The following is a 25,532-nucleotide window of genomic DNA, read 5'->3' on the forward strand; positions in this document are numbered from 1 at the left end:
AGGCACGGTACAAGGCATTTCTCCTTTACACCTCACAACAACCTTAGAACCTAGGGGTATTATTATCCCCTTTTTACAGATAAGAAAACTGAGGCCCCACAAGGTTCAATGGCTTTATTTATGGGATTAAAAAGTAATGCAGAGCTGAGACTGAAACTGAGGTCCCTCTAGCAACCATGCCATTGGGCTTTGGTGCCACACTGTTCCAATGGCCTCCTTCCTTTTCCCTAAGTACCTCCAGCAGACACAACCCTGAAAACAGATGTTTCCTGCAATAACTGGCCAGGAATGAGCATCCAGTCAGGTGCCTGGGCTTTAGACTGTGTAGACTTGGGTGTAATCTCAGCCCAGCCACTTACTATCTTGGTTACATAGGTTGCTGTGAAGGCTTAAAGACATGTGGCATGTGACACACTGGACGTGGGACGTGGCCAAAGGAAGAGCTCAATAATGCCACGGTTGTTAGTAGTATTAGAACATGGGAGCGACGGCTGATGGAGAGGGATGGAGCCTGGTGGGATTCATTGAGTTGTCTGGGTGATTTACAAGAGGAAAAGCGTCCCATAAACGTTACAAACTTATAAGAGGAGAAAGTGTCAAAGCCCCAAAACACTGCAAAACAAAACAGGTGCAGTAAAAAAGAGCAGAAGCATGTATGTGCTCTAACAAACATCCTCTTTTAAATGTCCTTTTTTCCCCCAAATGCTGCAGGGGACAGGGGCATTCCCCCAGGTATGTGTGACCCCAAAATAATAACACATTGTCACTGTTTTGTTTTTCAGCAATGGATAAAAAAGCAGATAGTAGGAAGAGACAGCCACTGGATCGGCCTCACAGATTCGGAGCACGAAAATGAATGGAAGTGGCTGGATGGGACGTCTCCGGAGTACAAGTGAGTGCTCAGAGCCTTCCAGATCCCTGGGAAGACTTGGGCAGCTCTTGTTTTTCACCTTTTGCCTGACCCCTTGTAGTTTCTTCTTTAACCACCGATGCCCCAGATGCCCCTCACACTGAGGCTTCTGGTACAAGTGTTGTGTCTTTCCACGTGTGCTTGAGAATCACTGTGCTATAACATAAGGTTCCTTTTTCTTTTCATGGAGTGAATTTTTTTCATTTATATGGGGAAAAAAAAAATCAGAGACTCATAAAAGCTCACAGTATGGTACTTGGACTGAGGTGTTCTCCTTAAATGGTGCTCTGAAGGATAAGGAAGCCCAGACTACTTCAGGCACGATCAGAACTTGCCCCAGCCCTGTTCCTGACAAGAGCTGGGAGTTCCCTTAAGGATAACACCTTCACTGCCCCTGACCCCAGCAGGGCTTCTGGCCAGAGTATGATTATGAACTACAAGTTTATGACAGGTGCACCATGAACAAAGGTGTGTGTTGTAAGTCCAGTGTGACCTGAGTTCTGTAAAGGCAACAACAAAGAATGGAAGCCCTTTATAAAACCTGCTCAGACTCCCAGGCTCATGGGGACTTCTGTGCCCCTAATTCAATCCCGGGCTGTAATGTCAGCTCCTTCCCTAATCCTGCCCAAGGGTCATATGGTGGCTGAATTGTACCAATCTGAATTTCACTTCTTCCAACTCCTGTCTTGCCTCTAATGGATGTGAAAATAGGCAACAAGCTGCACCACATGGAGCAGAATTTATGCAAACTCACTTCCGAATAACCAACCTTTCCTGTGCTGGAGAAGAGAAGGCAGACCTGCAGAGGCTCAAGCAGGCGTGGTTTGGAGACAGCAGTGACCATGGCACCCAGGAAGGAGACAGTGAGGTGTTTCAGGACTAAGATGGTGTCGGAGGTATTGAGGCCGAGCCTGTAGCTGTCAAGGAGGAGAAGCAGGGGCCAGAGGCGGTGGAGAAGCCAGTGAGAGTTTTTAAAATGTTTCTGTGTGCCTGTGCACAGGTAGACAGACAGGCAGCTTAGCTTTGTACTTTTAAATCTTCCACGGGACCAGGATTAGAGGATATAGGTAGAAACCTGAGTAAGGCCATTTCTTTACAAAACAGTGACCAAACATCAAGATGGAACATGAGAAGGTTTTAGGTCTGCTCCGAAGGTGAGCCTCACAGTGCCCACAGGGCAATTCTTTCTGCCTGCTGGCCTGACAGATATCCTGTCGGCTCCCTCTGCACCTGTCCTTGGGGGAGAGGAAGCTATGCCACACCCTGGCGCTCGGGGAATTGGCTGACAGCCCACCCTGAGCACCCAGCGTGGCAGAGATGTACTCAGGAGACGCGAAACAGTTGGGAGGGTTGGCGGTGGAGATGGAAGGCATCTCCCTTTAGAGGATAAAGCATAAATCTTGTCTTCAACAGACAGGAGTGCCAGGATCTTTTGTTTTTTTTTAAGGGTGGGCAAAGTTAGGGGCGCCTGGGTGGCTCAGTCACAGTTAAGCATCTGACCTCAGCTCAGGTCATGATCTTGGGGTTCGTGAGTTTGAGCCCCACATTGAGCTCTGTGCTGACAGCTTGGAGCCTGGAGCCTGCTTCAGATTCTGTGTCTCCCTCTCTCTCTGTCCCTCCCCTGCTCACACTCTCTCTCTCTCAAAAATAAATAAACATTACAAAGGGTGGGGCAAGCTTTAAAAAAATCAGCCTTCTCCACTTTCCTCACAGCTATAAGTGCATAAAAGGTCTGGGTTAGACTCACTGAGAAATTCAATCTTAAGCCTTCCTCCAAGAAAAAAACTAGATTGGCCCATATGGGATGGATTGAGCTGAAGCATTATTGTCTGCGCCAACTCTCCCAAAGGAGAACTTTTCTCCTCTTCCCTGGGCTCCAGCAGGAATTTGGCGACGGGGAGGAGAGCACCAGTGTCAGTACCTGGGACCTGAGAGGGATTAGACGATCAGACACCTTGCTGGGAACTCCTCCCCAGCCACAGCCACCCTGGAGCCTCCTGAGAGCCTTGGCTTCTGACCCTAACCACAGCACACACTGCACTTCTCATTTTCCACCCAGAGGAACACATATGTAGTATGTGAAAAGTCCCCAGGATCAAGTTTTAAAAGCAAGAATAAATTAGGCAGACATATTATGAGGCCTCAATAATGGAAGGCTAATTTAATTTGACATAGAATAATAAACACTGCTCAAACTAGAAAAAGAGCCAATGCAGTGAGGTCTGGGTTCCAGGGTTTGACGTGGCATTCGTAGCTGCCAGTTACTCCACCATGTGAAATCTCATGTCTTCACCTGGCAGTGAGTATTACAGAAGGACCTATGTTGGCATTGTGAAAATTAAATGAGATTATGTATATAAAGCATTTAGTTCAGTACTTGGTTCATGGGAAGTGCTCAAGAAATGTCACCTACTAGTATCAGTATTATCACTATTATTGTCATAATTCCAACTATCTTCATACCAGTCAGTAATTGCAGAATAACACTACCTAGCATTTATGTATTTTACCGTATCCTTACTCAGATGCCACACATAGTTATCTCACTCAGATCCCACACCAAGGTTGTGAAGGCACAACCTTGTGCCTTGCCCAGGCTGCAGAAGAATCGATCATGTCTCCTAGATGTCCTCTTACCATTTTCCTCCAACACACACAGCTTCACACCCACCCACACCCTCACTCTCACAGCCCTTTTGAAATTGTTTCAGGTGTTTGTGGTACTGTTGAAGTGGAAATAGACAAGAGATAAAAGGTTCTCCCTGCCTGTTGCCTACCCACCCCCCCCCACCTCCATTTTTATGCTGAGACCTAGTTGACAAAGACTGCTGGAAAAAAAAAAACAGACAAAAAGCAAGGGTAATAACATGGAATGGATGCTAGATGCCAAAGGGTTGGGTCATACACACACCTGCATTAAGATTTATTTCTAATAAAAGATACGACCTGCCTCAATCTGTGGTGGCTCAGGATGCTGCCCAGGACAGTTTCCCAGATGCTTTGGGTCCACACTCATATATAATTCCAAGGGAAAGAATGGAGGGCTGAAATACGTTGCCAACATTTTATTTGCCACTTAAGGACATGCTTTTTAAAAATTGCATATCAACAAATCTTGGTATTAAAAAACCAAGTCTATAGTCCTTTCCAAGAAGACACTTGGCCATGTCTGTCTCTCTCTCTCTCTCTCTCTCTCTCTCTCTCTCTCACTCTCACACACACACACACACACACACACACACACACAGTTGTCCTTTTCATTTCACCACAGAACTGTGAAAACTTCTTTCCTGGCCAGCATCAAACCCTGACTGGAGATTGGAATCCAGGGGCCCATAGTCCTATGTCAACATTCAGTGAATTATCCTGGTGAGTCCACTGTGAGCCAGCCTCTGTGCTGGCCTAGAGGATCTTTTCCAGAGTACAGAGGCAACAGTGAGTGAGACATGCTGCTGCTCATGTAAAAAAAGTCTGATTTCCAGGACCATGTCCCAATCAAGAAAATAGACACACCAACCCTAAATGTGGACACAGCAAAGAGTGGGGCTTCAAAGGAGATTTCAACATTCTCCTTATAGTAATTGATAGAGCAAATAAGTAGAAAAATCAGTAGGGATACGATGGACACTGTTAACTAACTTGACTTAATTGATGTTTATGGACTGTTTCACCCAAGAGCTGTAAATGCACTCTTCTCAAGCACATTCGGTACATTCACCAAGATAAACTATATGCTGGGCCATCACACAAGTCTCAATAAATTTAAAAAGAACTGAAATTATACAGAGTATGTTCTCTGACCAAAATTAAATTAGAAATCACAACAAAAAAGATATCTGCAATATTGTCAAATATTTGTAAATTAAAGAACACACATCTTAATAACCCATGGATCAAAGAAGAAATCAGAGAGGAGACTTGCAAATGTTTCAAAGAAAATGAAAATATAACATATCAAAATTTATACAGTTAAAACAGTGTTTAGACTCCTCTAAAGTACTTATGTTTTTTTAAAAAGTTTTTTATTTTTTTTAATGTTTATTTTTGAGAGAGAAGGAGCATGTGCGTGAGCTGTGTTGGAGCAGAGAGAGGGAGACAGGATCCAAAGCGGGGTCTGCTCTGAAAGCAGACAGCCTGATGTGGGGCTCAAACTCACCAACCGTGAGATCATGACCTGAGCTGAGCCAGGTCGTAATCAACTGAGCCACCCAGCAGCCCTTGAAAAAAGTTTTTAATTTGAAAATCCATGATCTAAGCTTCCACTTTATGTGGGTAGAAGAAAAGCAAGTCAATCCCAAAATAAGTAGAAGGAAGGAAACAATAATGACTGGAAAGCAGTGAAACAGAACACAGACACATGAAAGAAAGGATCAGTGAGCCTAGGAACACATCAAAGCTGATCTTTCTACTCTGGATGTAATACATGCAAGTACGTTGTTTGGCAGAGATCATCACTGTTTACAGAGGCTGCCTGGTACGAGTGCAGGAATCAGACACAAGTGGCATGTAGGCTCTGCCCACTGACTTGGCCCAGAGCACAACCGAAAGGGAGCCTTGTAAGGCCTTTTCCAGCCCACTCTGCTTGCTGTTGCCCACCTTACTTAGATCACCAAAGATGTGAGTATCTTCCTGAGGGTTTCCCAAAACACACTTGAAGTTCCTCTATTCCTCTTGTCCACTTCTTAGTCCCCTGAGCAGAACCTCATTTGGTGGGAATATGCTGTTATGTGTAACACTCTCATCTCTGCATTGCAAAGATAAAACCTGGGTTGCCTCTGTCCATGTAGACTGTTCCGTTATAATATTACGTATTATGTTTTTAGACTGTAGAGCCATAGAATGGTGGAGACCAGAAGGGAACCTTCAGAGTCATCTAATTCACTAAAAACTCACTCTGGTTGACGCTTCATGTTTCTGTCAGAGTGGCATTGGCTCAGGCCACCAGAGAGAAACCTATATAGACCCTGGTATCGGGAGAACATTCTACAGCAAAGTAATACTTCTCACTACTAAGATTTTCCTGTTTTGAGGCCAGGCTCTTACCAGCAGAAGTTTCTTGGCCATGAGGCCTCAGTCAGTCTTGTGGTTGATGAGAAAGTACTAAGTCGTGAGGTTGGAAGGGGCTATTCCCAAGATTGAGACTTTGTGCTCTGCCACCATTAGGAAAAACCAAAACCCTGGGTGAGGGAGTTCACACCCACTAGCTGATGTGCTTGTGTGTTTCCAGCTGACAAGAGCAGTGAGTCCAAGTGCTTCCAAGGTCCCTGGAGTACTTAGAAAATGCTGTCCAGGTACAAATGTGTGTTGGGATATGTGTTATAATATGGGATTCAGGGATTTGGGGCCCATGCTTCAGCCATCTTCTTTCCAGAATCTACCTGTAAAGGAAGTTAAGGCGTGGTGTAACCTGAAATTCTTCTCTATATACACTCTCTTTATCTGACATGTTCTATTCTGTTTAATAACAAGTATGCAGGCTCGGGGGTTTTGCTACAAATCACTCCATGTGATTTTGGCTTTTCCAAAGATATGTTTTGAGACTGGGTGCAAGACAAATTGCCCCCTGGAGCCTGGCTTCAGGTTACCCCACCGCCCATCCACACTAGTATCACCTAAGTCACACACTCATACCCACAGAACTGCATCCTACTTCTAGTCCCAAAGGAAAAACTTGAGTACCATATGCAGAGAATTCCAATGACTTAAAAAATAATGGAGAATGGTGATAAAGGTTATCTCTTTTTTGTATTTTTTTTAAGTTTGTTTATTTTGAGAGAGAGTGTGAGCGAGCACACAAGCGGGGGAGGGGCAGAGAGGAGAGAGGGCATCCCAATCAGGCACCATCGGCACAGAGCCTGATGTGGGGCTTGAACTCAGGAACCAAACCATGAGATCATGACCTGAGCCAAGATCAAGATTCAGAGGCTCAACCAACTGCGCCACCCAGGCACCCTGATAAAGGCTGTCTCTTATCTTTAACTTATCTTTTGGTCTAGTCTATAAATCCCTTTTATCTATTTAACTTGAAGTAAATGCAAGGGAAAAATACTAAGCAGGTCTTCTTTCAGAACTCCTATTTATACAACTTCCCAATTAACTGAGATAAAGAATATCAAATGTCCCATCATTATACATTCAGGAATTACAGACCTCAAATTCTATAAACAAAATTGGAATAAAACCCCTTCATGTTACTGACAGAAATTAACCAAATGTACACCAACAGGATCAAACTGCTCAGGCATTGTTGACATTGCTGAAGGGTCCTACAGGGTGGATGGAAATATACAAAAAAAGCAGACGTGAAAGTAAACTATTTTTCCTTCTAACTTCATCTGTCTTTGGCCCGATCACCACGGCAGTCTGAGATTTTTAATTCACTTGTTTGTTGCCTATTACATAAGTTCTCCGAGGGAGAGAATTCTCCCTAACCCTAACCCAACCCTAACCCACATGCTGTGCTGCCATCATGTAGCATCATCCCTGGCACATAGTAGGTACTGTCTGGATATCTGTTGAATGAATGTGTGAATGAATATTTCTAACACTCCCTCCTAAGTATCATCCCATTTTTATTCTTTTTAGTTGATGGTTTTGTCTAAATTATCTGTTTATCACTAGATTTATTTAAGTGAGGTCACTTTACATTTTTTAAAAATCCATATATATATATATATATATGGATCCATATATATATATCTGTGTACATATATATATTTTACATATATTTATATTATATATTATATAAATTTACATATATATGAATTATATGGTGTGGGGAGTCAATTCTGCCTTGTTTCCCCACCTTTTAATTGTAAATTTCACCTGTCATTTCCCACTACCCTCTAGTCTTACTGATCCTATTGTGAAAAGATGTAGAGCAATATGGGCTCTATCCTCAGATTACCCTAGGACACCCTATGGCTGATGGGGTAGTGAGTCATCATTTATGGGAAGAGCCTTCTGCTGCACATGTTTTTTTTAGACCCTCCACGCAAGGCAAGCTTGTCTTCTCAGGCAGTAACCACAAATTTCTGTGCAAGAACCTGCTTCTTAGAGAAAATGGAGCTTTCAAGTTTTGAGTCCTGGAAGCACAACTAATTTATTGCACAGAAAGACAATCAAGAACAGTGAACTCTGACAAAGTGGTATTTTAAGCTGCGGCATCCAAGTTAACAAGCCCCCAGTGAACTCCTGAAGAAAATATGTTTTTGAGAATTTCCCTCCCCAAAAAGACAGTGAAATGTCTGAGTCATTTTCAGTAAGATTCAATTACTATTTCTTTCTAAAGCAGTCAACTATCTGCAGCTTAGCCAGACAACCCATAACCAAGGGTTTGTAATTGTAAATTCTCGTAAATGTGTATATTGGCGGTCCCTCACTTTCTCTGTGTGATGCTTTGACTTGTCAGAGGCAAGGAATCAAGATGCACAAGGATCCCTCTGGGCTCCCATAAGAGTGAGAGAGACTGTGTATGTGCGTGTCATGTCCTCAGCATGCATATATATTCACACACAAACATATTCACACACGCCCAGAAGTCAGCATTCCAGTACACACTGGAAAGTTACTCATCTAACTTTGTTGCAGAAGGATTTACTCCCTCAGCATTGTGATGAAGCAGCTCAATGAGTTGATTTCATTCAAAGATAACAAGCCCACAGGGAGATGCTGCATCACACACCACTCTGCAAAACAGCTGCTTTTTATTCTAAGAGCAGGCACAGCTTTTTAAACAGTGTATTTTTATTCCAGGACAAATGACATGGCTTCAGTTACATTTTTTATATTTATATGCTGCTCTTGGGTAAAAAAAAAAAACTTCTGCATGACTTGCAAATAACACTCCATTTCTGTTTTGTTAAAAGAAATTGGAAAGCTGGACAGCCAGATAACTGGGGTCATGGCCATGGGCCAGGAGAAGACTGTGCTGGGCTGATTTATGCTGGGCAGTGGAATGACTTCCAGTGTGAAGACATCAATAACTTCATTTGCGAAAAAGACAGAGAGACAGGTAAGCAGGGGAGGGGACTGAAGAGCGAGCTGCACAGCTTATATTCTGTCAAAGGGTGAGATGTGAGGAGTAGAAGGGCTCTGAATGCGGACTCTGCAGTCAGGTTCTACAGCCTGTGGTTCTGCCTCTTACCGGTGGGGCAGCTTGTTAACCTTAGGGAAATAATAATAGTATCCTCTTCGTGGGGTTTTCATGAGAGTTTAAACAAGTTAATAAATGTGCCTAACTTCTAGGAAATAAATATCAGATTAACTGTTCTAGGTCACTATCTCATAATATTGTCAGTTAATAAATATGGTACCAGTGTTATCGTTTTTATAGAGTTTCATACGTGGACAATTTAGGTGACTAAGCATTCAATTCCATGCGTATTTACTGAGCATCTACTATGAGCCAGATGCTATGCCTGATAATGGAGGGAGATCGGCTTAGAAGCTTTTCCGGGGTATAGACTAAGAGCCTTTTGTGTATACGTTTTGTTTTTTTTTTTTATTACAAAAGATACCTATCTAAAGTTTCATTTAATACATGACCCTTTTCAGAATGGGTGTCTTAGTTTTCTTCATCAGACATAGATTTAAACATTTATGGTGGGGGAAGGAGGGAATGAGGAGTGAATCCTCATGAGTATGGATTTCTTTTGGGGGTGATGATATGTTCTAAAATTAGATATTTCTAAATTCTACACATCTTTGAATATACTAAAAGCCACTGAATTGTATACTTTAGATGGGTGAAATTTATACGTGAATTATATCTCATAAAGCCTTTATAAAAACGGTGGTGGTAAACAAAAACCTCAAATACATTTGCTCAAACCATTATTGACAGTAACCAGGACACAAGTTATCCATACATCCATTCAACATTTATTGAATACCAGGCACTAGTCTCCAGTGCCACAGGTCTTGAAACTCACAAAGAACTCCCAGCCTGGTCAGTTACAGGCAGGGGACAACTACAAATATCTAAACAAGAAATAGCCCCTTCCAATTCATGATGGCATGTCCCACAAACACACCAAGTCTACAGCTACATATGGAATAACTGCCTCCGAAAAAAACTTAAAGCCTGGCCGAGCAACTGCTACACATGAGGCAAACAAGAACAAAAACCACATCGAAGCAGGTACGAGAGGCGGAGACACAATCTTGCCATAAATCCCACCCTCCTGCACAGTGACATCTCGGTCAGAGGGGAGCTCAAAACCCAGAACTTCTTCCCGAGGAGAACCCCACATCCGGTACCCCAAGTTTTAAGACTTGCACCTGAGAGACAAGCCCCCAAAACCTCAAGCTTTGAAAACCAAAGAGGCTTGCATCCATGAGACCCACAAGGCTATAGCAAACTGAGAACTGGGGTCTTAAAGGGCCTGCACACTTGGACTCACCCACCCCACGGCCCAACTCACAGGCAGTCAACTGCACCCAGAATTTACATGAAAGAAGCTCATTTGCTTATATTAAAGCATAGGCCTGGGGGCAGGCATCTAACTTAACATATGTATCTAGGAGCCTGCTGGAATACTGTCTGAGACCTGACAGGCACCATCCTTACTCTCTCCCTCGGCCTTGCTCCACGGCACCAGTATCTCCTAGATAAATGTCTGGTGCCTTGGTTTTTGCCCATGGGACTGCCCTTGATCACCCAGCTCTGGAGGCCGGGGAGACTTGGGTTCCTGGGTTCTATGGGACTGTAGCAATCAGACCATTCTTGACAGACTACTGCCCCAGGACACTGCACAGACAGCAGGCTGCAAGACACCCTCAGTCATTCCGTGAAAGAAGCCTATTTGCTTGTCCAGGAGCCTAAGGGACAGGCCTCTGGTTTGGCACACGTCTAGGAGCCTATACATATGTTCTTCAGGAACAGAGGCTGGTGGATTCAGTCTTTGCCCTCTCCCTCAGAGTCACTCAGATTCATCGGTGTCTCCCAAAGAGGAGCTTAGACCCTTGTCTCGTGCCCTAATTTTTGCAGCTGCCACCAGGGGACAGTTCTACATGACTTGGTACCAGTGGACATGGGTCCCACAGGACTATACTGACAGAGAAAGAGTTGTTAAACAGCGACCACCCCCAGAGCACAGCAACAGGTAACAGTCCCAGAAGCTCAGTCTATCTGTGAAAGATGCCTGTTAGCTTATCATCATGGCTGCAGCTGGAGGCACAGGCTTATAATTAAGCACGCATCTAAGGACTGATTGTAAGCATTTCCAGAGACCTCTCCTCAGAGGGCAGTCACTATCTCCATGCTCTCTGCTGTGCTCCAGAGCACCAGAATCTCCTGGTGGGCTAGGTACCCAGGACAGCTCTTACACATGTGTGGTGGGCTAGGGAACCTATCAGGTTTGGCACACATCTGAGGTGCTCCTAGGGAACAGAGGCTGGGGGATACTTTGTACTCTCCCTGTGCCTCATGAAAGCCCACTGGTATCTCCCAGAAAGGAGCTTGTATACTCATGTAGAGCCTTGATTTTTGCAACTGCCACTGAGGGTACACCTCCAGATCACCTGGCTCTGGTGGCCAGCAGACCTTATACTCATGGTCCCACAGGACTGTATATATTTGCATATTTTAAACACTATTGCCTGAATGTCTGACTTCCAATGTGTGTCTGCCTACACAAGGTAGAAAGCTTATGAAAGAAATTAAAGCAGACAAAAAGAAATGGAAAAACATTCCATGCTCATGGATTGGAAGAACAACTATTGTTAAAAGTCGATACTACCCAAAACAATCTACGCATTCAAAGCAATCCCTATCAAAATAACACCAGCATTTTTCACAGAGCTAGAAACAACAATCCTAAAATTTGTACGGAACCAGAAAAAATAATGTTGAAAAAGAAAAAGCTGGAGGGATCACAATTCCATACTTCAAGCTGTATTACAAAGCTGTAATCACCAAGACAGTATGGTACTGGCACAAAAACAGACACAAAGATCAATAGGACAGAGTAGAACCCAGAAATGAACCCACAAACATATGGCCAACTAATCTTTGACAAAGCAGGAAAGAATATCCAATGGAATCAAGACAGTCTTTTCAGCAAATGGTGTTGGGAAAACTGGACAGTGACATGTAGAAGAATGAACCTGGACCACTTTCTTACACCATACACAAAAATAAACTCAAAATTGGTGAAAGACCTAAATGTAAGACAGGAAGCCAACAAAATCCTAGAGGAGAAAACAGGCAACAACCTCTGACCTTGGGTGCAGCAACTTCTTACGAGACATGTTTCTGGAGGCAAGGGAAACAAAGGCAAAAATGAACTATTGGGACCTCATCAAGATAAAAAGCTTCTGCACAGCAAAGGAAACAATCAGCAAAACGAAGAGGCAACCGATGGAATGGAGAAGATATTTGCAAATGACGTATCAGATAAAGGGTTAGTATCCAAAATCTATAAAGAACTTCTCAAACTCAACACCTAAAAACAAATAATCCAGTGAAGAAATGGGCAAAAGACATGAATAGACACTTCTCCAAAGAAGACATCCAGATGGCTAACAGATACGTGAAAAGATGCTCCACATCACTCATTCTTAGGGAAATACGAATCAAAACCACAATGAGACAACACCTCACACCTGTCAGAATAGCTAAAATTAACAATTCAGGAAACAACAGATGTTGGCAAGGATGCAGAGAAAAGGAAATTTTCTTTTTCTTTTTGCACTGCTGGTGGCAATACAAACTGGTGCAGTCACTCTGGAAAACAGTATGGATGTTCCTCAAAAAATTAAAAACATAACTACCCTATGACCCAGCCATTGCACTACTAGATATTTATCCAAAGGATACAAAAACGCTGATAGAAGGGGCACATGCACCCCAAGGTTTATAGTAGCACTATCACCAATAGCCAAAGTATGGAAAGAACCCAAATGTCCATCAACTGATGAATGGATAAAGATGTGCTACATATATATACATACACACACACACACACACACACAATGTAACATTACTCGGTGATCAAAAAAAAATGAAATCTTACCATTTGCAACAATGTAGATGGAACTAGAGTGTATTATGCTAAGCGAAATAAGTCAGAGAAAGCAAATATCATATGATTTCACTCATATGTGAAATTTAAGAAAGCAGATGAATATAGGGGAAGGGGGGCAAAAACAAGATAAAAACAGAGGGAGACAAACTATGAGAGACTCTTTAATACAGAGAACAAACAGGGTTGCTGGAGAGGAGTTCGGTGGGGGGGATGAGCTAAATGGGTGATGGACATTAAGGAGGGCACTTGTTGGGATGAGCACTGTGTGTTCATGATGAATCACTAAATTCTGTTCCTGAAATCATGATTACACTATATGTGAAGTAACTTGGATTTAAATTAAAAAAAAATTTTTTTAATTAAAAAAAAAAAAAAAGACTGGGAGAGGTGGTTGTTTCCTCTAATACATAGAAACCAACAGAGAGAGTCAAGCAAAATGAAGAAACAGAGGAAAATATTCCTAACAAAAGAACAAGATAAAACTTCAGGGGAAAGAAAACCTTCACAAAATGGAGATAAGTAATACACCTGATAAAGTGCTCATAGTAATGGTCATAAAGATGCTAACTGGAACACCAGGGAAGATGGCAGAGTAGGAGGATCCTGAGTTCACCTTGTTGCAAGGACACACCAAGATAGCAGCTACCACCATGTGACTTAACTCTGAAAACAACCTGAAAAGTGGCAAAACAGACTTTTCATAACTAATCATAGGAGGCCACATCATAAAAGGTAGGAAGGACAGAGATGTAGTTGGAAACCAAACCCCGACTATGACTAACTGAAAATGGGAGGGACATCACATCAGTGGGGCTAAAACCCCAGGAAGCTGGAGGGCAATAGGAAACTGAATCCCCACCTTTAAAGAGCCAGAAAAGGAAACCATCAGTAAAACTAAAAGCCTAGTAAATGAGAGAAAATATTTGCAAATAATATATCTAAGGGGTTAATATACAAAAACTATAAAGAACTTATACAACTCAGCACCAAAAAAAAATTTTTTTTTGACTAAGAAATGGATAGAGGACCTGAATAGACATTTTGCCAAAGAAGACATGCACATGGCCAGCAGACACATGAAAAGATGTTCAACATCACTGATCATCAGGGAAATGCAAATCAAAACCATCAGGAGATGTCATGTCACCCCAGTCAGAATAGCCAGGCTAGTCTCAAAAAGACAAGAAATAGGGGCACCTGGGTGGCTCAGTTGGTTAAGTATCCACTGTCAGCACAGAGCCCACTTCAGATCCTCAAACCCCCCCTCTCTCTCTGCCCCTCCCTGCTCTCATTCTCTCTCAAAAATAAACATTAAAAAGATAAGAAATAACAAGTGTTGGTGTGAATGTGGAGAGAAGGGAACACTTGTGCACAGTGTTGGGAATGTAAATTGGTGCAACCACTGTGGAAAGCAGTGTGGAGATTCCTCAAGAAATGATAAATAGAATTACCATATGATCCAGCAATTCCACTATATTTACCCAAAGAAAAAGAAAGCACTGACTTGAAAAAATATATGCACTCTCTATATGTTTACTGCAGCATTGCTTATAATAGATAAAATATGGAAGCAACTCAGTGTCCATTGATAGATGAATGGATAAAGATGTGTGTGTGTGCATGCATATATATATATAGAGAGAGAGAGAGAGAGCCACACACACACACACATGCACACAGAGGAATACTACTCAGCCATAAAAAATGAATGAAATCTTGCTGTTTGCAACAACATGGATGGACTTAGAGGGCATTACGTTAAGTGAAATAATTCAGAGAAAGACCAATACCATATGATTTCATTTATATGGAATCTAAAAGATGAAGCAAATGAACAAAGAAAAACACTCTTAATTACAGAAAACAAATTGGTGGTTTGGTGGGATGGGCAAAATAGATAAAGAAGATTAAGAGGTACAAACTTACAATTATAATGTAAATAAGTCACCAAAATGAAAAGTACAGCATAGGGAATATAGCCAGTAACATTGTCAGAACATCATATGGTGACAGATGATTATACTTATCATAGAGAACATTAAATAATGCATAGAATTGCCAAATCAATATATTGTATACCTGAAACTAATATAACCTTGTATGTCAATTATACCTCAGTGATAATTATTTAAAAAGATGCTCACTGAACTTGGGAGAATGGATGAACATGATGAGAACTTCCAGAGAGATAGAAAATACCAAACAGAAGTCACAGAGCTGATGAATATAACAACAGAACTGAAAAAATATCTTAGAGGGGTTGAACAGCAGAATAGATGAAGCAGAAGAAAGGATCAGTGAATTCACAGGACAGTGGAACTCACCAAAGTAGAGTAACAAAAAAAGAGAATAGAAAAAAGTGAAGATACCTTAAGGGATTTATAGGACAACATCAAGTATACTAACATCACATTATAAGGGTTGTAGAAGGAGAAAAGGGGGTGGGCAGAAAATTTCCCTAACCTACGGAAGGAGATAGACATTCAGATTCAGGATGCCTTGAGAGTTCCAAAGAAGATGAACCCAAAGAGACCAACACCAAGACACATTACAATTGAAATGTCAAAAGTTAAAGACAAGGAGACAATTTTAAAAGAAACAAGAGAAAAACTTGTTATGTACAAGGGAACCCCCATAGGACTATCAGATTTTTCAGCAGAAACTTTGCAAGACAGAAGGGAGTGGCATTATATATTCAAAGAATATTTTTTTAAATGCTCAAAGAACAGAACTTCCAACCAAGAATACGCTACCTGGCAAAGTTATTCAGAATTGAAGGAGAGATAGAGTTTCTCAGATAATCAAAAGCTAACAGAGTTCATCACCACTAAACCAGCCTTACAAGAAATGTCAAAGGGACTTCTTTAAGCTGAAAAAGGGGTGCTAATTGGAACAAGAGAACACACAAAAGTATAAACCTTAATGGTAAAGGTAAATAGTAAAGGTGGTGGATTAGTCATTAGACAAAAGTAATAAAAATAACTATACAATAATTAAGGATACACAAGATAAAAATATATGAAATGTGACCTCAAAAAAATAAAATGTGGGAAGTGGGAATAAAACTGTAGAGCTTTAGAAAGCAAACTTGTTACCAAGTTAAAATAGACTGCTATAAGTAGTTGTATGTAAGCCTCATGGTAACCACAAAACAAAAACCTATAGTTGATAGATAAAGAATCTGAGCACACCAGTAGGGGAGGTCATAAAATCACAAAGGAAGAGAAGAAAGGACTAGAAAGGAACTATAAAACAACTAAAAAGCTGGGGCGCCTGGGTGGGTCGGTCAGTTAAGCATCCGACTTCGGCTCAGGTCATGATCTCGCGGTCCGTGAGTTCGAGCCCCGCGTCGGGCTCTGGGCTGACAGCTCAGAGCCTGGAGCCTGTTTCGGATTCTGTGTCTCCCTCTCTCTCTGACCCTCCCCCGTTCATGCTCTGTCTCTCTCTATCTCAAAAATAAATAAACATTAAAAAAATTAAAAAAAAAAAAAAACAACTAAAAAGCAACTTTTTATTTTTTATTTTATTTTATTTTCAATATATGAAGTTTATTGTCAAATTGGTTTCCATACAACACCCAGTGCTCATCCCAAAAGGTGCCCTCCTCAATACCTATCACCCACCCTCCCCTCCCTCCCACCCCCCATCAACCCTCAGTTTGTTCTCAGTTTTTAAGAGTCTCTTATGCTTTGGCTCTCTTCCACTCTAACCTCTTTTTTTTTTTTTTCCTTCCCCTCCCCCATGGGTTTCTGTTAAGTTTCTCAGGATCCACATAAGAGTGAAACCATATGGTATCTGTCTTTCTCTGTATGGCTTATTTCACTTAGCATAACACTCTCCAGTTCTGTCCACGTTGCTACAAAGGGCCATATTTTATTCTTTTTCATTGCCACGTAGTACTCCATTGTGTATATAAACCACAATTTCTTTATCCATTCATCAGTTGATGGACATTTAGGCTCTTTCCATAATTTGGCTATTGTTGAGAGTGCTGCTATAAACATTGGGGTACAAGTGCCCCTATGCATCAGTACTCCTGTATCCCTTGGGTAAATTCCTAGCAGTGTTATTGCTGGGTCATAGGGTAGGTCTGTTTTTAATTTTCTGAGGAACCTCCACCCTGTTTTCCAGAGTGGCTGCACCAGTTTGCATTCCCACCAACAGTGCAAGAGGGTTCCCGTTTCTCCACATCCTCTCCAGCATCTATAGTCTCCTGATTTGTTCATTTTGGCCACTCTGACTGGCGTGAGGTGATATCTGAGTGTGGTTTTGATTTGTATTTCCCTGATGAGGAGCGACGTTAGGCATCTTTTCATGTGCCTGTTGGCCACCTGGATGTCTTCTTTAGAGAAGTGTCTATTCATGTTTTCTGCCCATTTCTTCACTGGGTTATTTGTTTTTCGGGTGTGGAGTTTGGTGAGCTCTTTATAGATTTTGGATACTAGCCCTTTGTCCGATAATGTCATTTACAAATATCTTTTCCCATTCCGTTGGTTGCCTTTTAGTTTTGTTGGTTGTTTCCTTTGCTGTGCAGAAGCTTTTTATCTTCATAAGGTCCCAGTAGTTCATTTTTGCTTTTAATTTCCTTTAAAAAGCAACTTTTTAAATGGCAGTAAGTACACACCTATCAACAGTTGCTTTAAATGGATTAAATTCTCCAATCAAAAGACACAAAGTGGCTGAATGGATAAGAAAACAAGACCCATGTATATGCTGCCAAAAAGAGACTCACTTTAGACATAAAGATACACACAGAGTGAAAGTGAAGGGATGGAAAACGATACACCATGAAAAGCCAAAAGAAAGATGGGGTTGCTGTATTTATATCAGACCAAACAGACTTTAAAGAGAGACTGTACAAGAGACAAAGAAGGGCATTAGATAATAACAAAGGGGTCAATCCAACAAATGGATATAACATTTGTAAATATTTACGGACCCAATATAGAAGCCCCTAAATATATGAAACACATATTAACAAACCTAAAGGGAGAAATAGGCAGCAATACAATAATAGCAGGGGACTTTAATACCCCACTTACATAAATAGATGGATCAGCCAGACAATAAAATCAATGAGGAATCATCAGCCTTAAGATCAGAAGGACTTAACCAACATATACAGAACACTCCATCCTAAAGCAACAGAATACATATTTTTCTCAACTGAACATGCAGCATTCTTCAGAATAGATCACATATTAGGCCACAAAACAGTAAATTTCAATAAATTTAAGGAGATTGCAATCCTACCAGACATCTTTTGTGACCATAAAGGTATGAAACTAGAAATCAGTTGTAAGAAGAAAACTGGGATATTCACCAATATGTGAAGATTAAACAACATGCTACTAAACTACCAATTACTCAAAGAAGAAATCAAAAGAAAGATCAAAAAATTCTTTGAGACAAATGAAAATGGAAATAGAACATACCAAAAGTTATAGGATGCAACAAAAGGAGTTCTAAGGGAAAAGTTCATAGCAATAAATGCCCACCTCCATAAACAAGAAAAAGTCAGATAACATAGTTTACACCTCAAGGAATTAGAAAATGAAGTCCAAAGTTAGTAGAAGGTAGGAAATAAAAAGCAAAACAGAAAGGAATAAAATACAGACTAAGAAGACAATATAAAAGCTCAGTGAAAATGAGAGTTCGTTAAAAGATAAAATCAACAAAACTTTATCTAGTTTCAAGAAAAAAAGAGAGTGGACTCACTTAAGGAAAATCAGAAATTAGAGATATTACAACTGATACCACAGAAATACAAGGATCATAAGAGACTATTATGAACAATTATTGACAACAAATTTGACAACCTAGAAAAAAATGGATAAATTCTTAGAAACATAAACCTACCAAGACTGAATAACAAAGAAAACAGAATATGTGAACTGACAGATTAATAGTAAGATTGAATTAATAGTAAGGAGTATGGTATTGGCATAAGAACAGACACATAGATCAATGTAACAGAATAGACAGCCCACAGATAAACCTGCACATATATCATTAATTAACTGACAAAAAAGCCAACAATATACAACAGCAAAAGGACAGTCTCTTTAATAGTGTTAAACAGACTGGTCAGCCATGTGCAAAAGAATGAAATGTACACAATACACAAAAGTTAACTCAAAATGGATTAAGAATTTAAGACCCGAAACCATAAAACCCCTAGAAGAAAACATAGTAATCTCCTTGGCATCAGTCTTGGTAATGACTTTTTTGAATCTAACACCAAAAGCAAAGGCAACAGAGGCAAAAATAAACAAATGGGACTACAGCAAACTAAATAGCTTCTGCACAGCAAAGAAAACCATCAAAAAAATGAAAAGGCAGCCCAAGCGTCCATTGATAGATGAATGGATAAAAAAGATGTGGTGTATATTTACGATTCAGCCATAAAAAAAAGAATGAAGCCTTGCCATTTGCAGTAACATGCATGGAGCAAGAAAATGTAATGCTTAGTGAAGTAAGTGAAGACAAATACCATATGATTATACTCATGTAGAATTTAAGAAACAAAACAAATGAACAAAGGGAAAAGAGAGAGAGACAAACCAAGGAACAGACTCTTTAATTATAGAGAACAAACTGATGGTTACCACAAGGGAGATGGGTTGGGGGATGGATAAATAGAAGATGGCGATTACAGAGTATATTTATCATGATGAGCCCTGGGCAATGTATAGCATTATTGAATCACTATATTGTACACCTGAAACTAATATAACATTGTATGTTAACTACGGGGATAAAAATAAATTTTTTAAAAAGATTTGAATAAAAACAAGGCCACCTGTGGAATGGTAGAAGATATTTTCAAATCATATATCTGACAAGTTGTCAATACCCAATATACATAAGGGAATTCAAACAACTCATTAGCAAAAAGCCAAATAACCCAATTTAAAAGTGGTCAAAGGACCGGAATAAGATATTTTTCCAAAGAAGATATACAAATGGCCAACAGGTACATGAAAAGGTGCTCAACATCACAATCATCAGGGAAATGCAAATCAAAACCACAATGAGATATCACTTCACACCTGTTAGAATGGCTGTGCTCAGAAAGAAATAAGTGCTGGCAAGGATGTGGAAAACAGGAAATCCATGTACACTGTTGGTAGGAATATACCAGCCGCTATGGGAAACAGCATAGAGGTTCCTAAAAAATTAAAAATACAATTACCATATTATCCAATAATTCCACTTCTGGCCACTTATCTGAAAAAAATGAAAACACTACCTCAGAAATATATATGCACCTCTATGTTTATTGCAGCATTATTTACAACAGCAGCCCAAGTGTCCATTGATTAATGAATGGATAAATGTGCAGTATATATATAAATACAAAGGAATATTATTCAGCCATTAAAAACACTGAAATATTGCCATTTGCAATGATATGGCTGGAGCTAGAGGATATAATGCTCAGTGAAATAAGTCAGAGAAGAATACCATATGATTGAACTCATATGTGAAATTTAAGAAACAAATGAACAAAGGGAAAGAGAGAGAGAAAGCAAGAAACAGATTCTGAACTATAGAGAACTGGTGGTTACCAGAGGGGAAGTTGGTGGTGGGAGGGTGAAATAGGTGATGGGGATTAAAGAGTGGACTTCTCATGATGGGCCCTGGGTGATGTACAGAATTGTTGAATCACTATACTATACACCTGCAACTAATGTAATACTATATGTTAACTGGAATTAAAATAAAAACTTAGGGGCACCTAAGTAGCTCGGTTGGTTAAGCATTGGACTCCTGATTTCGGCACAGGTCATGATCTCACGATACAGGAGTTTGAGCCCCATATTGGGCTCTGCACTGACAGTGCAAAGACTGCTTGGGATTCTCTCTTTCCCTCTTTCTCCCCCCCCCCCCCAGCTTGTGCTCACTCTCTCTCTCTCTCTCAAAATAAATAAATAAACAAACATAAAAATAAAAATAAAGCCATCATAAAAAATTTTTTTCCCACCAAAAACCATAATATACCTAGGAATAAACCTAACCAAAGTGGTGAAAATCTATACATTGAAAACTATAGAAAGCTCATGAAAGAAATTGAAGAAGACAAAAAAATGCAAAAATTGTCCATGCTCATGGACTAGAAGAACAAATATTGTTAAATGTCGATACTACCCAAAGCAATGTACATATTCAATGCAATCCCTATCAAAATAACACCAGCATTCTTCACAGAGCTTAAAAAAAAAAAACCTAAAATTTTTATGGAACCAGAAAAGACCCCAAATAGCCAAAGCAATCTTGAAAAACAAAAACCAAAGCAGGAGGCATCACAATACCAGACTTCAAGCTGTATTACAAAGCTGTAATCACCAAGACAGTGTGGTACTGGCACAAAAACAGACACTCAGGTCAATGGAACAGAATAGAGAACCCAGAAATGGACCCACAAACATATGGCCAACTAATCTTTGACAAAGCAGGAAAGACTATCCAATGGAATAAAGACAGTCTCTTCAGCAAATGGTGTTGGGAAAACTGGGCAGTGACATGCAGAAGAATGAACCTGGACCACTTTCTTACACAATACACAACAATAAGCTCAAAATGGGTGAAAGACCTAAATGTAAGACAAGAAGCCATCAAAATCCTCGAGGAGAAAGCAGGCAAAACCTCTTTGATCTTGGCGACAGCAACGTCTTACTCAACATGTCTCCGGAGGCAAGGGAAACAAAAGCAAAAATGAACTATTGGGACTTCATCAAGATAAAAAGCTTCTGCACAGCAAAACTGTTTAATTAGCAAAAAGATAAAACCACTAACAGAATGGGAGAAGATATTTGCAAACGACATATCAGATAAAGGGTTAGGATCCAAAATCTATAAAGAACTTATCAAACTCAACACCCAAAAAAACAAATAATCCAGTGAAGAAATGAGCAAAAGACATGAATATGTCTTCTCCAAAGAAGACATCCAGATGGCCAACCGACACATGAAAAAATGCTCCACATCACTCATCATCAGGGAAATACAAACTGAGATACCACCTCACACCTGTCAGAATGGCTAACATTAACAACTCAGGCAACAACAGATGTTGGCGAGGATGTGGAGAAAGAGCATCTCTTTTGCACTGCTGGTGGGAATGCAAGCTGGTGCAGCCACTCTGGAAAATGGTATGGAGGTTCCTCAGCAAATGAAAAATAGAACTACCCTGGGCCGCCTGAGTGGCTCAGTCGGTAACTGTCCAACTTCAGCTCTGGTCATGATCTCACAGTTCGTGAGTTTGAGCCCTGCATCAGGCTCTGGGCTGACAGCTCAGAGCCTGGAGCCTGCTTTAGATTCTGTGTTTCCCTCTCTCTCTGCTCCTCCCCTACTCACACACACTCTCTCTCTCTCTCTCTCTCAAAAATAAATAAACATTAAAAAAAATTTTTTAGATTAAAAAAAAAATAGAACTACCCTATGACACAGCTATTGCACTACTAGGTATTTATCCAAAGGATACAGGTATGCTGTTTCAAAGGGACACATGCACCCCAATGTTTATAGCGGCACTATCAACAATAGCCCAAGTATGGAAAGAACCCAAATGTCCATCAACAGATGAATGGATAAAGAAGATGTGGTATGTATGTATGTGTGTGTGTGTGTGTGTGTGTGTATATATATATATATATATATATATATATGCATATATATATATATTACAAAATGGAGTATTAGCAGTCAAAAAGAATGAAATCTTGCCATTTGCAACAACATGAATGGAACTAGAGTATATTATGCGAAGTGAAATTAGAGAAAGATACTTATGACTTCACTCATACATGGAATTTAAGATACAAAACAGATGAACATAAGGGAAGAGAAGCAAAAATAATATAAAAACAGGGAGGGGCACAAAACGCAAGAGACTCTTAAATACAGAGAACAAACTGAGGGTTGCTGGAGGGGTTGTGGGCGGGGGGATGTGCTAAATGGGCAAGGGGCCTTAAGGAGAACACTCGTTGGGATGAATCACTGGATTCCACTCCTGAAATCATTATGGCACTATATGCTAACTAATTTGGATATAAATGAAAAGGTAATTTTTTTTTCCTGTGTGTGATGACAAATGTTAACTAGACTTATTATGGTGATCATTTCACAATGTATACAAATATCAAATCATATTACACACCCGAAACTAATATTGTATGTCAGTTATATTCAATTAAAAAAAAAAGAATTACAGTAGAGGGTGAGACGTGACCCAGGTTTGTCAGTTGTTTGCCTTGTTTGGCCACTTGAGATTTAAGTTGACCCCAGAATGGACTCCTTAAAGGAGACATTTACCTTTTAGTTAATCTGGATATGAACTTATAGGCATTTCTTGAAAAAAATAATTGATGTATTTTGGAATCTTTCCTATAAAAATATGTGCTCCTTTTTTTGAATTGTACATTGTTTATTCTTTAAGAAAAACTAACGCCCATTGTTTTTCCTCTTTTGTAGTACCACCATCTGCATTATAATGGACTGTGATGTAATAACAAGAGCAGATTTTCAGATGGTTCTCAAGGGCAAAGGATACTTCTTTCTGATTGCATCATCTTCTCACCAGATTGAAAAAAAAGCACTGAAAACAAATTACTGAAAAAATTGACAGCTAGTTATCTTTACCATCTTCCTTTACTCAAGGATTTCAGAACTAAAATGTTCCCCCCAGTATGATGTATAGATTTTCAGTATGCAAATGGACTGAATCACATAGATTTTTTTCAGCCAGTAACTGCACAGTTATGCAAATCACATCTTCCAAAGTATGGATTGCTCCAATCAGAAAAAAGGCTATCATTGGTTGTTGAGCTTTAGGGAGAATTATACTGTGTAAACGTACCGTACATTTCTAAAATCCCAAATGTAAGAAAAATATGCAGACACACAGATATATAGGCCAACTCTTAGTAATGATATGAAATATACTTAAAGAGCTTTTAAAACTTTGTATTTTTGTACAAAATATTTGCCTTTTTACAATTTTTTCCTTTTCTTCCTTTTTTTTTTTTTTTTTTGTCATCTTACCAATATAATACATGGAGCCAAAGAAAACAATAATGGTACTAATAAAAAAAACTCTTAGGGTTTCTTGTCAGACTTAATTCTACCCATTGGCAAAGAATTTTTTTCAGTTGTGGTTTAAAAAAAAAATATGTGTGTATATATATATTTTTTTAATGTATCATTTCCTCAGAGGAGTCAATCACTTGAAATGTCTAAAAATATCCTTGCAGATTTTGCCAGGGTAGGTCAAGCCTGAGCATATACATGGCTCAGTCAAGTGGGCTGTGTTTTGAGCCCATCACCAGCCAACATTCTTACTATGTGCCTGGCCAGGCCCAGAGAAAGTGGTCAACTCAGGATGTGCTTCTACTTCATTTTGGTGGAGTTAGGGGTGGTGGAGAGGTATCTGTTGGGAAAGAATCTGGCTATCTAGAAAGCCCTATTTTATGGCTGAGTTATGAATGTGCTTCATATCAGACCAATAGCAGAGCCACTAGTGACTGTCAGCAAAGTATGGCATCTCATCAACCAAGGCAGAGATGCAAGCAAGATGGGGACAGCTATATGCTACCTGGAAAGTTTGTGTTTTCTTAAGGCAGGTTCCAAAAAACATAACTCCAAGGTACACGTATGATGAAATGCAAGAGTAAACTTTTGGCCACTACATTGAACTGTTGCAAAGAACCTTTCCTCTGAGCCCATCTACCTTCTACACCTTGACTTGCCATCAAAAAGTCTAACATGAAATGTGCTGAAAATAGGCATTAGATATAATTGATGCTCAAAGGTAAGATTTCCAACCAACAGATTCCCTCTTCTCCCCTTCCAAGGAGCTCCCCAGGCAGTGCTGCTACCTATCCCAAATAAAATGGTAAAAGAATAAAGACAGAGTTTGACTTTCACACCTGCAGCCGTGTGGACTATGTTGTCTTAACCCCTGGTCACCATTCATGCCATCTCTGTAGCTGAAAACAACCATCTCCTCGCACCTTTATGCCCTGCTGTCCTGTTCACGTGGCCTGGTCAGGTTGGCAGCACTCACCGTCATCTGGGCCCTGTGACACAAGGCAAGCACTGGACTCCAGTTTTTCTCAGGTCAAGGCCTTCCACAGATTAAACCCAATCCCTGAAAACCTTTTATAGATTAAACCCAATCTGCTTTTTCATCCTCTTCCTGTTTTTTAAGTGTCAATTCATATTCATGCCCAGAAGCAACTTAAATGTGTGATGCCATCATCAGAAGGGAACAGTGCTAGCTCTCTCAGTTGAGATGGTTCTCTCCAGCCCTAATCATAACTTACAGTGCTGTCATTTGTCAGGTACTATGGGAAGTACTTTAGTCAGACCATCTCACGTCATCCTCCTAACAGCCCCATCGAGCAGGCCTTGCTACCCTCCCCATTGACAGAAAAGGGGAGGGTCTCAAGGAGGTGACACCACTTCCTAGGTCCCACCATCACTAAGGAGATAGGATTCTGACTTGAGCTCTGAAAATTCTGTTTTTGAGGAACAGGGGTCCTTCTTAATAACACACTGAATAAAATCAGATGAATATCACACATTATAAG

General features: G+C 40.3%; 1 protein-coding gene across 1 annotated transcript in view; it reads left to right on the forward strand.

Annotated features, from left to right (window-relative positions):
• The window catches only part of COLEC12 (collectin subfamily member 12), a 195,801-nt gene extending 170,935 nt beyond the window's left edge, over positions 1-24,866 (forward strand). The window contains exons 8-10 of the mRNA XM_042962225.1: positions 783-892; positions 8,779-8,924; positions 23,416-24,866. Of these exons, the coding sequence (XP_042818159.1) occupies positions 783-892; positions 8,779-8,924; positions 23,416-23,435 (276 nt within the window). The 3' untranslated portion in view covers positions 23,436-24,866. The remainder of the gene's footprint in view (positions 1-782; positions 893-8,778; positions 8,925-23,415) is intronic.
• The last annotated feature ends 666 nt before the right edge of the window (positions 24,867-25,532 follow it).

Source organism: Panthera tigris, chromosome D3 (genome assembly GCF_018350195.1).
Source record: "Panthera tigris isolate Pti1 chromosome D3, P.tigris_Pti1_mat1.1, whole genome shotgun sequence".
Taxonomy (NCBI): Eukaryota; Metazoa; Chordata; class Mammalia; order Carnivora; family Felidae; genus Panthera; species Panthera tigris.